This window comes from Chanodichthys erythropterus, chromosome 13 (genome assembly GCF_024489055.1).
Source record: "Chanodichthys erythropterus isolate Z2021 chromosome 13, ASM2448905v1, whole genome shotgun sequence".
NCBI classification, from domain to species: Eukaryota; Metazoa; Chordata; class Actinopteri; order Cypriniformes; family Xenocyprididae; genus Chanodichthys; species Chanodichthys erythropterus.
The window spans coordinates 49,710,620-49,726,615 of record NC_090233.1 but is presented as its reverse complement, the minus strand read 5'-3'; the positions used below and the strand labels follow the sequence as shown (position 1 = coordinate 49,726,615).

The following is a 15,996-nucleotide window of genomic DNA, read 5'->3' as shown; positions in this document are numbered from 1 at the left end:
CCGCTCTTGAGTTGGAGACTCCTGGCTCCCGTTCGGCTCACAGTCCGGGCAACAGAGGGACACGGGAATGGACACAGAAGGGAGTCAGAGCAGCCTGTCGTCCTCCACGCAGGACTCCCCGCACGACCCCTGGTAAAGCCTCCTTTCTGCGCGCTCCGTTTGACTTTTCCTTGCGAACGGGGGAGATCTGTAGAAATAAACCTGAGAGTTTCGGGACCAGGAGAGAAGAGACCACCGGAGACAAAAGACAGAAGCGCGGGTCTCTTTACGAAAGAGCGAAAATGGAAACAATGTAACAGCCAGGAGCTTCAGTGTTACATTGTTTCCATGTTCCCTCTGTCCAGGACGCGCGCGGTTACATTGTTTCCATCTGTTACATTTGGAAGTGTTACATTGTTTCCAGCACGTTATATTTTTTACATTCCATTTCGCCCTTTCAAAAGGGGATGATCGAACTTGTTACTTTTTAGAGGAGATGAAATCATTAATTCTGCGATTCATTGGAAATAACGGCACCCATCCATCCATCATGGCCGAATTTCACTTTTCCACTTGATTTATTGTTATTTTGGCGGGTTGATTGCTGTATTTACACGTGCATCAGTAATCAATAGCGTTTCAGAAGACTTTCAGATGTCTGATCTGGCTCTCTTTTTCACCTTTCAGCAAAATGTTCATCGGCGGGCTGAGCTGGCAGACGACACAAGGTGAGACACGCGTGATCCTCTGTCCTGCGTGCTACTTCCACAAAAACTCCCGTGCACGGGTTGCTCTGAGCATATAGGAGCATGTTTTCTTTCTATATGTTTGTTTGGCTAGAGACAGAAAGCAAATAGTTCACGCTCCGTGAAATCAAAGCGTGCATTAAACGCACGAGCCGTAACGTGCTGCACAGAGGAAGATTTATAGATCAATTCTTGACATGTTTAGTGATAAAACTTCTCTGGAAATACTTCCTCGAAAGCTACAGACGAGCTATAGGGTCTGATGAGCTCGTGGTGATTTGAGGTGAACGCAAGGGCGCTAGCGAGGAAGAGCACTGATGTGGCTGAATAAATGCAACATGCAGAGTGGAAAATCTCTACACTGTGTATGTCTGCCTTGTTATTCAAATAGCCAGCTTAACTTAGAACATTATAATAAGAATGCTTAGCAGAGCTTTCTAATGAGCACTATTGTCGAGATGCAAAGTGCTCACAGATGGGCAGTCTGACAACGCTGAACTAGTAGCAGCACATCTTTTTGTTTAAGCTACATCAAAACATGATTTGTGTCACTAAACTGGTGTTATCGAGTAAATGCATTGTGTTTTTCTTTCTCCAGAGGGACTGAAGGAATACTTTTGTAAATTCGGCGAGGTGAAGGAGTGTATGGTGATGCGGGATCCGGTTACGAAGCGGTCGAGGTGAGGGGGAGGCGCGCGCACATCCACTGCTGACTTGTTTGTGTGTTTGTAACTTAATTCTTATGCGTAATGTGTGTGCATGCGCTGCTTTTGCGCAGGGGGTTTGGATTTGTCACCTATGTAGACCAGACCGGAGTGGATAAAGTTTTGGCCCAAAACAGACACGAGTTGGATTCAAAAACAGTGAGTTTATCATTTTTATTATGCTGTATAGCAGTTCATTTAATATAAATGCTCACACATTGCATGCTTTTTTTTCTTCTAAAATGGTCCAGAATTCTGCAGTGTGGCCTAGTATGTTCTGTGAGGGTCAGGGTTTCATCCCACCTGCGTCAGTTACTGGCTTTTGAAGCAGTTCGCCTCATATTCTTTAGTTTATTCCCTTGCAAGACTTAAGCACTTCAATGGGATGAATGCTTGGCGGTGGTTTTCGTTTCCTAAGATCATTTTAACTCCACATGCACGAGGCGCGAGGTCCGTTCCAGCAGGTCTGTCTGGCGCAGAGCGCGCCACATGAAAGCGTTCTTTCTCGCTTTTCATCGTCATGGCAACCAGGGGAGCGAAACGGGGCAGAATCAAACTTTTCTAAATCTTCTAGGATTCGATCAACATTCCAAAAGTGTTGTGCAGACACATAAATCCTCGAGAGTTTAGTTTTGTTATTACTAAACGTATTATAGAACTTTACCATGCTAAGATTGTATTATCTGAAGTACCATTTCACTATTATGGTATCTTTCAAAATAGCAAAGTATTATTATCATTAAACCACTGCCACAGAATCAGAATCTTTTTTATCCGTCTGTACTTGTGATGTATAATTCACTGTAGTCACATTTCATGCTGTTCGTAAGTGTATTTTTCTTTTATTTATACACTAAAGAGATTAAGATAGCCACAATGTAGAACATTTGTGAATTTAATTTGCATCAGTATCACATAATTTACATCACTGTGCCAAAATTGTTCAAAAATGTTATTAAAAATGATTTGATCAGTAAGTCAAGACAACTTATATTTTCGCATTACTTTAACTTGCAAAAGCAATTTAATTTTTTTTGTAAGTTATATGAGATCCAGCCTGATTTTTCAAAAGTCAGTTTAATTTAAGTTTGAAATGACTTGTACAGCTAATTTGATAATACTTAAAAACTGAACTTAAGTTTTTAAGTTGAAATGGGTTGAAATATATTAAATGAACTTGATAGGTCGAACAATATGCAATAAACAATGCATAAACCTCAGCAGAAGTGATTTACCAGCCAAACACATTGCTAAAAGTTACATATTAGCATTAATAGCCATATTACCTATTGACAGGCAAAATAATTGTGAAGTTTGATTGGACAAACAGCCTTTGACATCAAATGTAGAGATTTTCCTTATCCATTTTAACAGTTTAGCTTGTAAATTTTGCTATTATGTTGACTATGCATGTTTGCATTTTATTATATTTGTTTATTGTTTTATCCCTGATGTCTGTGACCCGATCAGAACAGATGTGTACCTCATTTTTGTGATGCAACCAGTTGAGATACTTGACTACACTGGTAATGGCATGGTATATGGCATTCTTTGAAGGTTGTCAATATATATATATATATATATATATATATATATATATATATATATATATATATATATATATATATATATATATATTAAAATGCTATACACTCTTAAAAAATAAGTGTTCTAAACAGGGGTGTTTTCACAGTGCAGAACCATTTTTGGTTCCCCAAAGAACCTTTTAAAAGAGCCATTTTTTTTCTTAGAGTGAAGAACATTTTAATAACCCAAAGAAACTTTGTCCACTATAAAGAACCTTTTGTGGAATGCAAAGGTTCTTTATGGAACCATCAATCAATGCCAATAAAGAACCTTTACTTTAGTGATGAGTGTAGTGATGGTTTTAAATGACATGGAAATGTCCTATAATACTATGAAACCAAATACATTTTGAATTCGCTCCAGCACTTTTTGTCCACTTTTGACCACATTGCACAGAGTATCGTGCTAGCCAGTAGCTCTATTTGAATAAGCACCCAGGTTGTGTTTGAATATGTGAGTCCTGGGACGTCATTGATGGTCTTTGTCAGAACTGTGTGGGTGTGTCAGCAGACAAAACCAGCCAAAGCTTTACCATAGAGAAGGCACAGACAGACCACTTACAAGGTGTGTGTGTAAATGGGCTTGTGTTTGTTTGTTGTCAAATGTGGGCTGTGTTGTGGCCTGTTCCTAGTCTTTTCTCATTAAAGAATGAGGCTAGCTGAATCATGTTTAGACGCATTTATTTGCAGCCAGAGTATTTACAACTATTAATGGTGACTCTGCGCAGAGAGACTCAGCCTGGCAACGCTCCAGTCTCTTGGGTTTGGTCGCCATGTGGGACTATCATCACCATAACAACTTTGTTGGTTATATCCGAGAGTGTCACACACTTAACCACAGCCATTAACAACCGTGACCCTGTATAAAAGCCCTGATATACTCACAGCAAAGTTATTTTCATTCCTTGCTTAAGGGGTAAAAAGAAGTTTGAAATACTGGCGTTTAACGAATATGTAAATATGTGCTGTGCTCTTTCCTGTCAATACCAAAATAAACACACCACTAAAATGACAGCAGTTAAACAGCATGTGATCATAGAGATGAGGATGTTTGCTCCAGCTCTGAGATTCAGCACTCAAATCAAATCACGTCACGTTTATATACATAGCACTTTATACAGTAGGTTGCTTTTAAAGCAAAGCAGCTTTACAGTATTAAACATGAAAAAGTGCCACTTTCAGTTGGAAATACAACTTCACTGTCCACTATAAATTAGAGATGCACCGATATATCGGCAAATAATCGGTATCGGCCGATAAAAGCAAATTTTCACACGATTGGCTATCGGCTGATAATTTGAAAACGGGGGCCAATAGTCAGGTCCGATATATCCTGTCAATCAACAGAGGGCAGGAAAATGCACTAAATTAGTGCTTTGCTTAAAGAAAATGCTAAGAAACCAGTTTGATTTTCAATATTAATAGTAATTATATGAATTAATAGCAGTCAGAAAGTTAAGAAATATTAATCTAATCTTCAGAATTTAGTTATTGTGTGTTAATATTAATTTGAGGAATGTGTTTGTTTATAACTGATACCAGTTACTCTGAAACAAGTTGATGAAATGGAGAGAATAAAGTATTTATTTGCATTTCTTTCAAAATATAATAACTAAAAATATAATGATTAATTATAATGAAATTATTATTCATTTAAAAGAAGGTATAAAAGGCAGAAGAAAAGTACACTCTGAATAATCGGTGGAGAAATGTAGTATCGGTGCATCTCTACTATAAAGCAGCTCTCCTGTGTTCGTGTTTGATTTCACGTCTGACCTCGACGGACCGAACTGAAGAAATGAACTGATTTCCACAGCAAAGAAGGTGGAGCCTCAGAGCCACACCTACTTATTACATAATCAATTAGCTTGAAGTATATCTGGGCCTTAAAGGGGTAGTTCACCCAAAATGAAAATTTTGTCAGTTTCTCACCCTCAAGTTGTTACAAACCTGTATGAGTTTCTTTATGCTGCTGAACACAAAAGATATTTTGAAGAATTTTGGCAACTAAAGTAATCAGTTGTTGATTCCCATTGACTGAAAAAAAATAAAACAAATTTACAATGGAAGTCTATGGGGACCAGAAACTGTTTGTTTACCAACATTCTTCAAAATATCTTCTTTTGTGTTCAGCAGAAGAAAGACATATGTACAGGCTTAGAACAACTTGAGGGTGAGTAAAGGATGAAAGAATTTTAATTTTTTGGGGTGAACTATCCCTTTAAGAGATGCACTTAATGGTGTAATGTATATTAATCTCTTTCTGTTCTGTTTTGAAAAGATGGATGGCATCATAGTTGCATCATATCGAGCAATTATATGTTGTGAAGTCTGAAATATATATTTTTTGCTTTAATTCAGTAAGGAATAAGGGCAGATTGACACATAATGCTCAAGAGCAATGTTCTCTGGAATATAATACTCTGTGGCTACTTAAAGTCGACCTGAAGAGATGTTTTTTTCAGAAAGTGATGTACTGACCAGTGAAACAGAATATTCAGTGGGAGAAAATATAGGCCAGGACTTATCCTTTGATAGAACTTACAACTAGGAAAAAATTGTCTAAAAGAGTGATTCATTTTTATGAATACATTGTTTTTTTTCCTGTGGTATAACATTAATGTTAATCACATATCATTTATCTTCTGAGCAGTTGTTCATATGTTAGGCAACAACTAGAGGACATTTGTTTGCAAACTTAAACTACTGTTCAGAAGTTTGGGGTCAGTGAGACTTTTTAAAAAAATAAATTATTGCTTTTTTCAGTAAGGATGCATTCACTTGATCGAAAATGTCATTTATAATATTACAAATGATTTCTATTTCAAATAAATGGTGTTCTTTTGAACATCCAAGAATCCTGAAAAAAAAAATGCTATCACGGTTTTCACAAAAATATGAAGCGGCACAACTGTTTTCAACATTGATAATAATATGAAATGAGCAGCAAATCAGCATATTAAAATGATTTCTGAAGGATCATGTGACACTGAAGACTGGAGTAATGATGCTGAAAATTCAGCTTTGATCACAGGAATAAATTAGATTTAAAAAAGCAGTTATTTTAAATTGTAATAATATTTCACATGCTTTTACTGTATTTGTGATCAAATAAATGCAGCCTTGGTGATGAGCATAAGAGACTTCTTCTAAAAAACATTTCAAACCGAGCCGACCTTTTGAACGTCAGGACATAAAAACACTGTGATTCTTATAGCTGTGATCATGTAAATCTCCATTACAGGTATGGCCTAGTAAGTGGAGCTTGATTTCTGTGTGCTGTGATGCAAAGGCTAACCAGTGAGGTAATTGTGTATTGACGGTTTGAATGACCCTTTCGCATGGTATTTGAGCCTGTGTTGTGGTAATGTTTTGGTGGGGTCGCTGGGGGGGGGGTGCTGTGGGTTATTAGGTCACTCCAGTGGGGTCGAAAGGCTGTGTGGGGAGGGATCCACAATAACAGGAAGCAATTTTGATAGATAAGACTATTGTGAAAACAGCTCCTCGTCCACTTTCAGCTGCGTTTCGAGATTCCAGAGGAACTGCAGAAGAATCGGCAGCAGTCTGTAACACAGATGGCAGTATGTGCTGTTTTTATTTGATATTTGATGTGGTGCTTGTGTAGAGAACTGTAAAGTTTTGCATGTAACAGTAAAGCGTTTCCATGCCGTCCTTCCTTATTTAACATTTTTCATCTTTCTCTCGAGTGTTTTCCTGTTTCTTGCTTTTGCCATCCATGCAAGGAAATGAAAAGAAGATATTGTGAGTGACGCAGAGAGTCTGTGTTGAAAACAGAAAGAATGTGCCATGCTGAGAGTGTTTTTTCATGCTTTCGGCCCTCAGAAGAAAGAATGAAAGAGGATAGGTTGGTAGAGGGGTGTCTGAGTTCTGGAAACGAGAGGTCATATGGTCAAATCTCATAAAAAAAGGCTAAATTAAAACAGACATGACAGAATGTGAATTTCAACCGAGTTAAGCAACAACGACCATGTGAAAAATATGTGGGAGTTTTATTTTTGTGTGTTTGTGTAAACCTTTTTTTGGACATCAATGTTGCACATTGTCTTGAAATGTGTAATATTGATTTTTAACTTTATATTTTAAAATGCTTGCCTGTCCAAAACTTGATGCTATATGATATATGGTTGGCTAAGGCATTCTACAGTTCCAAATGATACACTTATACACTATGTACTTAAGCTCTATGTCTAGTGTATGAATTTAATAAGGTTATTTTGTCATTCAGAATTAGAGTCTGATAGCTTCCCGCTACGTAATTAAAGCTGCGACAGTCGAGTGCATGAAGTGTTCAACATTCCACATTTTTTCCGGTTAATTAAGTGCATCATCTGGGTATTTAAAGTACCTCTAGTGAAAAATAAATATACCAAAATGTATTTGAAATACATTTATTTTGTGCCAAGTATACTACAAATACATTTATGTGCTAAATAAAAATACCCTGCACTTGTACTTTTGGTATACTAAACTGCTATACTTAAAGTCTGCTGAATTGAAACAACTAATTTTGTACTTTAATTGTGTGGAAGTAGAGCTGTGGTCCAACTAAACAGTATATCTGATTGTGTTAAAGTGTAACCATTGCAAGTATACTTCAGGTAATATCGTGCATTTAAAGACTGTTTATATACAAAGATCATACAATCCTTATTAATAGTGATATTAAAATATATTTTAGGTACAATATTAAGAAAAGTGCATTGTGCAATAAAGAAATACTCCAAATAAAGTTTAAATTATAATTTTATACAAGTAAGTCTTAAGTGATATGTCAATAAATATATCAATGGATTTGAAGTATACTTAATATGAAATGCATTTTAAATAGATTTTGGTATAGATTTTTTTTTTTTTTTTACTAGGGTAGTTGTTAGCTGGTTGCTTAGCAGCCCAAGCCAAAAGATTCCACTCTTTCTGTGATATTCTGGCTTCTTGGATATTGCCAGAGTTCCTCCTTCAGTGTAAGTGTGGATTTTAGTCACCTGTTTTACATTTCTCAACAGTCTGCACAATTTGATGCATCATTCATGTCTGTAGCACAAATGGTGTAGAATGAGTTACACAGCTAATTTTAATATTTAGTGTTTGGGGTTTGTTCAAATCAGGACCATAACATGGAGGGGGACAAGTTCCCCTCAATAATTGGAAATGTCCAAATTGTCCCCCTCAATATTTAATATTTCTTAGTGCTGCTCTTCATTACGCACTGGTCTGTTTGTTAGGATGACAGACAGTTTAAAAAGTAAAATCTTTATGCTGGTCTGCCTCAGCGGTCTAACAGCGTTCATCAATGTCAAACTGATGTCCAATCAGATCAAAGAAGGCGGCACTTACTATTCACGGAAGACGAGTGTGAATTCCGACGCGACTCTTTTAGTTTTTACAGTGAAAGCAAAAAACAACAAAAATAACGACTTTATTCAACAATTTCTTCTCTTCTCTGATGTAGTGCAGCACTTTCAGATTCTACATCAGAACGCCGGCTCAGTATCGGCCGACGCTGATCACATAAGCAGCACGATGTATGCATGTGCTGCTGACACAGGAGCCGGCAAATAATGAGCCTGTGTTCTGTGTGTAGCAAAAGATTATATATATATATTGTATGTTCAGATATTCATACAACTAAATATTCTAGTTTTGTGAAATTGATGGAAAATGCTGGTGCTGGCTAGAAACAGTTAAAAATGCTGCTTAATAAACATCCTGTTTTGCAATAAACACATAGGAAATTTGTCTGTTCATTCATTCCTGAAATTGCTTTTTCAAGTTTATTGCACATTCAGCTCAGATATGCTTGTTTAGCCATGTACTACAAGCAGTATTGATAATTCAGTGATCAAATCTTCTAGACTCAGTGGCTTTTTGTGGAAATGAACTGCTATTTTTTCTAGTAATAGACACAAAAATGAAAGCATAGTAAAAAAATGTGTGCCTCTTTATAGCTTGTGGCTTGATGTGTTTATATATTTACCTCTGAGCTTATCGTGCAATGATGAAGACTGTTTTTCTGGAATTTCAGCTTTGGAGAAATGTTTAAGTTCGCAATTCAAGACTAGGGACATTCCTGTGTAGTGTATTGTGCAGAACTGGTACAAGGACACTTGAAATGATTTGGATGAGAGTCCCGTTGGAGGCCTTGAGTGCGTCATTGACGTGTAAGAGTGTGTATGGCGGCTTAGCGGTAGATTCTGGAGATTAGCTCTCAAATGCTAAAGGCATGAGGAGGTTCGGGCCGCGGGACAGAAGCAGAGAGAGAGAGAGAGAGAATTCCCTGTCCGTAATTAGTATGGATCGCCAAAGCAACTAATCGGATTGAGGGAAACAAACTGGATTGCATTTCCGAGGTGGATTCATGGCTGAAGCCAAAGCCTCTCCTGAGATTTTGCATGGTGTCAGCACACACACACTCTCACCTCTGTTCCATCTTGGTCACGGTGTGGGGTTGTTGAGCCTCATTAACGAGCATCGTTAGCTAATTGCTTTGCCATTGTTCACTCATGCACAGTGACCTTGATGGCCCAGTCCCATATACAGCAGCAGTTCTCCTCCACCAGCAGATATTCAAACACCTTAATGCAGTCTGTATATTAATGATGCACTGATATAGAAATATTGGCCTATTTATGTAAGCTTTGTATATTTTGGTTTACAGGATTAGTTCACTTTCAAATAAAATTTTCCTGATAATTTACTCACACGTACGTCATCCAAGATGTTCATGTCTTTCTTTATTCTTCCCAAAAGAAATTAAGGTTTTTGATGGAAAAAATGAAAATGGCGCTGCGTTCGTTCCTCAAGTAGAATAGGGAAGGTGTAGGACTTACAGCTTTTTGAAGAATACGAAAGTCAAGGCTAGGTGATCACTTGTTTATATAAAGCATATACATTTCAATACATTTCAACAGATCGTTTCTCTAGATAAGACTCTTATTCCTCGTCTGGGATTGTTTACAGCCCTTTGAAGCTGCACCGAAACTGTAATTTTGAAATTCAGCCGTTTGGAGGCCATTGAAGTCTATTATAAGGAGAATAATCCTGGAATGTTTTCATCAAAAACCTTCATTTCTTTTCGACTGAAGAAAGAAAGACATGGACATCTTGGATGACATGGGGGTGTGTCAATTATCAGGAAAATTTTATTTTAAAGTGAACTAATCCTTTAAATATGTGCCTGCTTGAGCATGAGGGATCCATCCATCCTTTACGTAATCATATATAATAATATTATTATAATATAAATATGTAGCATCCCTATATGGTATACACTCTTTGCAGAAAAGGTTCAGTTCAGTGAGGTTCAATATGCTGGGTTAAAAATAACCCAAGCTGGGTTTAAAATGGACAAACCCATTGATTGGGTTGTTTTAACATAGTGTTTGGGTTAAATGTTTACCCAATCTGGGCAGTTTTATTTAACTCGACTATTGTTTAAAAATTACTGTATTGCTTGCTAAAAATGAACCCAAAGTATGTTGGAAATTAACATTTATTAATAGGTTTCATGAATAATAATTAAACAATAAACATTTATTAAATTGTTTATTAATAAATGTTCATGTTTTGATTATTATTGTTGCCTCTAGTAATTATGTGTCTGATTTTTTAATTTTGGGTTCATTTTAAGCCAGCCATATAGTCATTTTTAAACAACAGTTGGGTTAAATAAAACTACCCAGCATGTTGGGAAAACATTTAACCCAACCGCTGTGTTTATCTATATTTACCCCAACTTATTTTTTTTTTTTAACTCAGCAGAGTGTACAAATATAAAGAACTAAAGAATGCCAAAAATATTCCAAATAAGGAGAAATGTCTTAAATGATTGCATAATACTTTCATGTTTAATGTGTTATTTCATTTTTCCCCCACTGATAAAGTATGTTTACAAGCCATTTCATTCATAAAATTTTATGAAAATTAAAAATGAATGAAAGCAAAATTAATTAAAACTAAATCCATAAAATGATCCCATACTGAGAACATCTGAAAGGTTCAATATATATATGAAGCACCTGATGGAACCCTTTGAGGTTCTATATAGAACCTTTTCCTTTAAGACTGTAATATTACAATTCTGACAGTTTCCCTTGTAATTATTTTTTTATTGTGCTTATGATATCTTAAGTCCAATTAAGGGTTTAGCAAAGTAACAGCACACCTTGAGAAATCATTAATGTCTATAGCACAAATTTAGTACTTGTTAGAGGTTTGTTCAAATCACTAATACTAACACTAACTCTACGAGTGATAATAGTGATGGTAACTTTGCATGGAAGAACTTTAAAGAGTGAATATAAGCTCTTGTGTGTGTGTGTGAAATGAGGTAGAAGCTGATAAAAGAGTGAACAGGAAGTATACTTGTGTAGTTTGGTTTGATTTGTTGATTATTGTGTGGAGTGAAAGGCGAGCTGTGTGTGTGTGTGTGTGTGTGTGTGTGTGCGCTCATGGGGGGGGGTGGACCTCTCTCCGTCCCATCTGTTTGGGGTTCATCTTTGTCCTTATAATTAATGAAAGCAGAGGGGGCTTCATGACACACACACACACACACACTCACACATGTATGTGCACACACACACACACAAACACACACACACACACAATCAGCACCCTGAGCTTTTCACTAGCAGGTTTTGTTTTAGCTGAATTGCTCCCTCTCTTTCTTCCTTCTCTTTTGTTGTTTTCATTCACTTTTTTTTTTGTTTTTGCTGTTTCGTGCTGATTAATTTGCCCTCACCCCCTTCCTGCCTCTCTCTCTCTATCTGTTTTCTCCGTATCTCCTCCCTCTCAGCTCCGAGCTGAGATTGGATGGTGGGATAGGCTTTGCCTGCCCTCAGGCCTGAAAAGAGGATTGTTTGGAAACAGATCTGTTCCAGTAACCTGTAAAAGGAGTAGCCTTCATCAACACACACACACTCTTGTGTTTCTATCAGTTTGTTCTTTCTGTCTGATAGCAAAAACTGTCATTTCTGACCTCATTTTGGATTCTGTAAAGCTTTGGTAATCCACGGATGTTACGATGTGTTTGAAGGAAACAGAATGATAGCTAGAATCGCAAGGTCAGATATTTTTAAAGACAGAACTATACGATTTATAGTACATTTTTACAAACCCCTAACCCTACACTCTTAAAAATAAAGGTTCTTTATTGGCATTTATGGTTCCATGGAACCTTTCCATTGCACTAAAGATTCTTTATACTGGAAAAAGTTTACTAAGAAAAAACCAAATAGTGGTTCTTTGGGGAACCAAAAATGGTTCTTCTATGGCATTGCTGTGAATACACCCTTCTGGAAACTTTATTTTTAAGAGTGTAAACTTTTTCACCATTATGATTGACTCCTCAAATCATACTGCTTGTGCTATTGAAATGACTGACATTGCACTGGTATTTCCACCTGGTATTAAGATGCGGTTTGGTCGATCGGATCACAAGTGGATGATGCTAAATACAGGTGTAAACAGGGTTTAAAATATTTTGACCACTTTTGACCACTTCCAGAGGTAGTCAAAAACACTGTTTTCTTAGTGTAGATGCTCATGTGGTCGAATGCATTCAAACAGCCTCAAAAGACCTTCTACTCTCCGCCTAGTGACCTAATGCGTAATCATTATGGGAAGCGCGTTAGCCGGGATTTAAACTTTGTTGGCTGGAGACCCAAGTTTGGTTTGAAGAGGACAAACATACCAAGCACAATGTTCTCTCACCAATCCTGATTTCTAACAACCACTCACAGCATTTGGCTAGTCTTGCGGCTGTCAGAGCAGAAACGAAAGCTGCTGCTCTCATGTTTTTCTGTCATCTACGGTCGCGTTCACATGTAAATTACATGAGCTTATTTCATCCATTATATCGAAAGATATGAAAAAGCCCAGACATTTACCCACCCATAGACACTTCCCTCGAAGAAATCAGGACAGAAGTTGAAAGTGGACAAAAGAGGTGGATTAAAACACCAGGTGTAACTGGGAATGTGTCTCCTTTGTCTACTTTTGAGCCGATCGACCAAAATGAATCTTAATACCAGATGGAAACAGTATGTATCATAGGGGATATTCCCAGGGGCAAATGTCACTTTTGTTTTCTTCAGTAAATGTTAAAATCTAGTTGTTTAGTACTATCAAACGTGATTGTAAAGACATTTATAATGTTGCAAAAGACTGAACAGTAGTGTACATTAAACATAACTATGAGAAACTAAATGACTAGTGCACTGTAAAAAATTATTGTCATGATTTATCACATATTTTTTCTTTTGTCAAATCAACTTCAATAATTAATGTGGTTCAGATAACAGAATATTTTGAGTTTCTATTGATTAAACCAATCGCCTTCATTGTATTAACTCAAATTTTTAATTTCAATTAACTCAATTTTTTTAAGTTAAACCAACAGTGTTGTTTTGCACATGAAAAATCAGTCCTCTAGATAATCAATGCTTTACAGAATCCTGTGAAATGAGGTTAAAATGATACTGCTCTACGAGTGGCGTTTTCATTTGGTTAAACTGATTCACACTCATATATCTGACGTGACTTAACATTATGTTTTTGTCTGTTTGGTATTTCTCGTGCACAGGTTGGGACGAGGTTTGGGATCAGAAGGTGACTATGAGTGTAGTCTAGAGATTCTGAGCTGAAATCATAGTACTAAAACTGTAGACACTGGCCAGACCAACATCCTAGAGTCTTGCTGGACCGCACTAATAGAACGCTACTGTATGCTACACGTATGTGAATCTAGTTGGTGTAGAAGGTCATTTAGATCAAAGGCAGTGCATAACAGCATGGCATGGGGTGGCTAGAGATGGTTTCTAGAATTAGGATGGAGATCGTCTTGTCTAGTGGGGTTAGTGGTGCTCATGGGAATCAAATTTATGATGCTGATTTTTGTTGATTGGTTCATGAAGCGGAATGAACAAATCTAATAAACGCTCTGAAAAATGCTGGGTTAAAAACAACCCAAGTTGGGTTGAATATGGACAAACCAAGCGATTGGGTTGTTTTAACCTAGTGGTTGGGTTAAATGTTTGCTGGGCAGTTTTATTTAACCCAACTATTGTTTAAAAATGACTATATGGCTGGCTTAAAATCAACCCAAAATGGGTTGGAAATTAAAAATCAGACACATAATTACTAGAGGCAACAATAATAATCAAAAGGTGAACATTTATTAATAAACAATTTAATACATGTTTATTGTTTAATTATTCATTAAACTTAATAATAAATAATGTTAATTTACAACATATTTTAGGTTCATTTTAAGCGAGCAATACAGTAATTTTTAAACAATAGTTGAGTTCAATAAAACTACCCAGCAGGTTTGGCAAACATTTAAAACAACCCAATCGCTGAGTATGTCCATTTTCAACCCAACTTGGGTTGTTTTAAACCCAGCATTTTTAGAGTGTAACTTCTAGATTGCCAGGATACTGATCTATATTTTACTTTACAGGGATTATTCTCATACAGCTGCTGTCAAGCATCTGGTCAAGTATGGTTTACTAATCAACTATAGCTCTGTAACTTTAATTAAAAAACTTTTTTTTTAGTTATATATTTAGTAATAGATTATGATCCATAGGAATATAACTTGTTCCAGTCTGCATTTTATCAAATTAAATTCTTGATTTTTCTTTTTGTTTCCCTGTCTAATTGATTTCATTGTGCACAAAGAGTTTTGGGTAGCAGACACTAAACCAACTGTTTCATATTACTGGTACAAAAATCTGGCAGATTAAGCAATTTTAAAAATATAACTTAGAACTTAGAATTTCATTGTTTTCAAAATGTATTGATTGATTTTTCTTTCTTTAGTTTTGCAGGATAAAGCACCGGGAATGCCAGGTTGTGCTAACTTCGGCTAATTCTGGTGCTAACCAGTTCATAGTAATGTAAAACTCATAGCTAGAATCAAGTAACAGATGCATATGTTCATCACTTACCAGGTAGTCCAACTTTCTCGCTTACTTTTCTCCAAGCTATAGCCTTTTTTGTCCGGTCTCGGTATAAGTTGTGTTGTCAAACCGGACGTGTCAATAAGTTCTTTGTTGATTAGCTTGCACATCATCGTGTCATGCAAATTTCACATGCAAAGATGCGATTGAGGAAAATATTGTGCGTTCGCAGCAATCGCATCACCCAATTCGCCTCATTTGCGTCGCCCAGATTCACGCGAATTTGTGTCTTTGCATTTGTATGTAATCTACTGGTGCAAATAATTAAATCCGCTTTTGGTGGGCACACACCATTAGAGTATGTCTTTTAAAGGAACCAAAAATACTGTTTTTCTTTTGTAAAATGTCTGTAGTATCACCAAATAATGTGCTCTTGATATTGGGGCCTTTTTTGACATTTTCAAACATCATGTAAATTTCTATAAATAAATCTTAAACGTACCCCAAACTTTTGAATGGTACAAATATTAAATATTGATATCACAATATTACTTTTTTTTTTTACTGTATTTTTTAATTAAATAAATGCAGCCTTGGTGAACATCTCATCTTACTTCTTTCTTTCTTTAATTTTGCAGGATATTTAGAAGAGTAAATTTTTTCTGGGATCACCGGTATCAACTTCTTTAAAAAAACTAAATAAATATAAGCGTAATACATTTATTTGACATAATTGATATTTTAAAACATGGACAAGTGAAAGCTGTAAGCATAGGCAGTAAAGAAGATTTCTTTCAGTTTTTCTTGTATTTCTCACATGACTTGCAATGGTCAGATGATTCCACACCGGCCGGAAACATGGTGGGAATTTTCTGTAATTCCTCTTGAAATATTTCAGAGGATTTGTCTGTTGTGAAAGCTTTCATTTTCTGCCAGGTTCTGCTTGCAAGACTTTGTGAATATTGTTCAAGTAAAACAGTTTGTTGAAATATCTGATGCGTTAAATTGTGTTTTATAGCATCAATAAATAAAATCATAAATAAATGTAATAACTTACATT

General features: G+C 36.3%; 1 protein-coding gene across 3 annotated transcripts in view; it reads left to right on the top strand.

Annotated features, from left to right (window-relative positions):
- LOC137034083 (RNA-binding protein Musashi homolog 1) overlaps positions 1-15,996 on the top strand; it is a 41,410-nt gene continuing 25,414 nt past the window's right edge. For 2 of the 3 annotated variants that reach the window (XM_067406688.1, XM_067406687.1), the window contains exons 1-4: positions 1-132; positions 667-707; positions 1,324-1,405; positions 1,504-1,588. In XM_067406688.1, the coding sequence (XP_067262789.1) occupies positions 68-132; positions 667-707; positions 1,324-1,405; positions 1,504-1,588 (273 nt within the window). In that variant the 5' untranslated portion in view covers positions 1-67. Of the gene's footprint in view, positions 133-666; positions 708-1,323; positions 1,406-1,503; positions 1,589-14,880; positions 14,988-15,996 lie in introns of those variants that run through there. The other variant, XM_067406689.1, reaches the window with a different exon arrangement.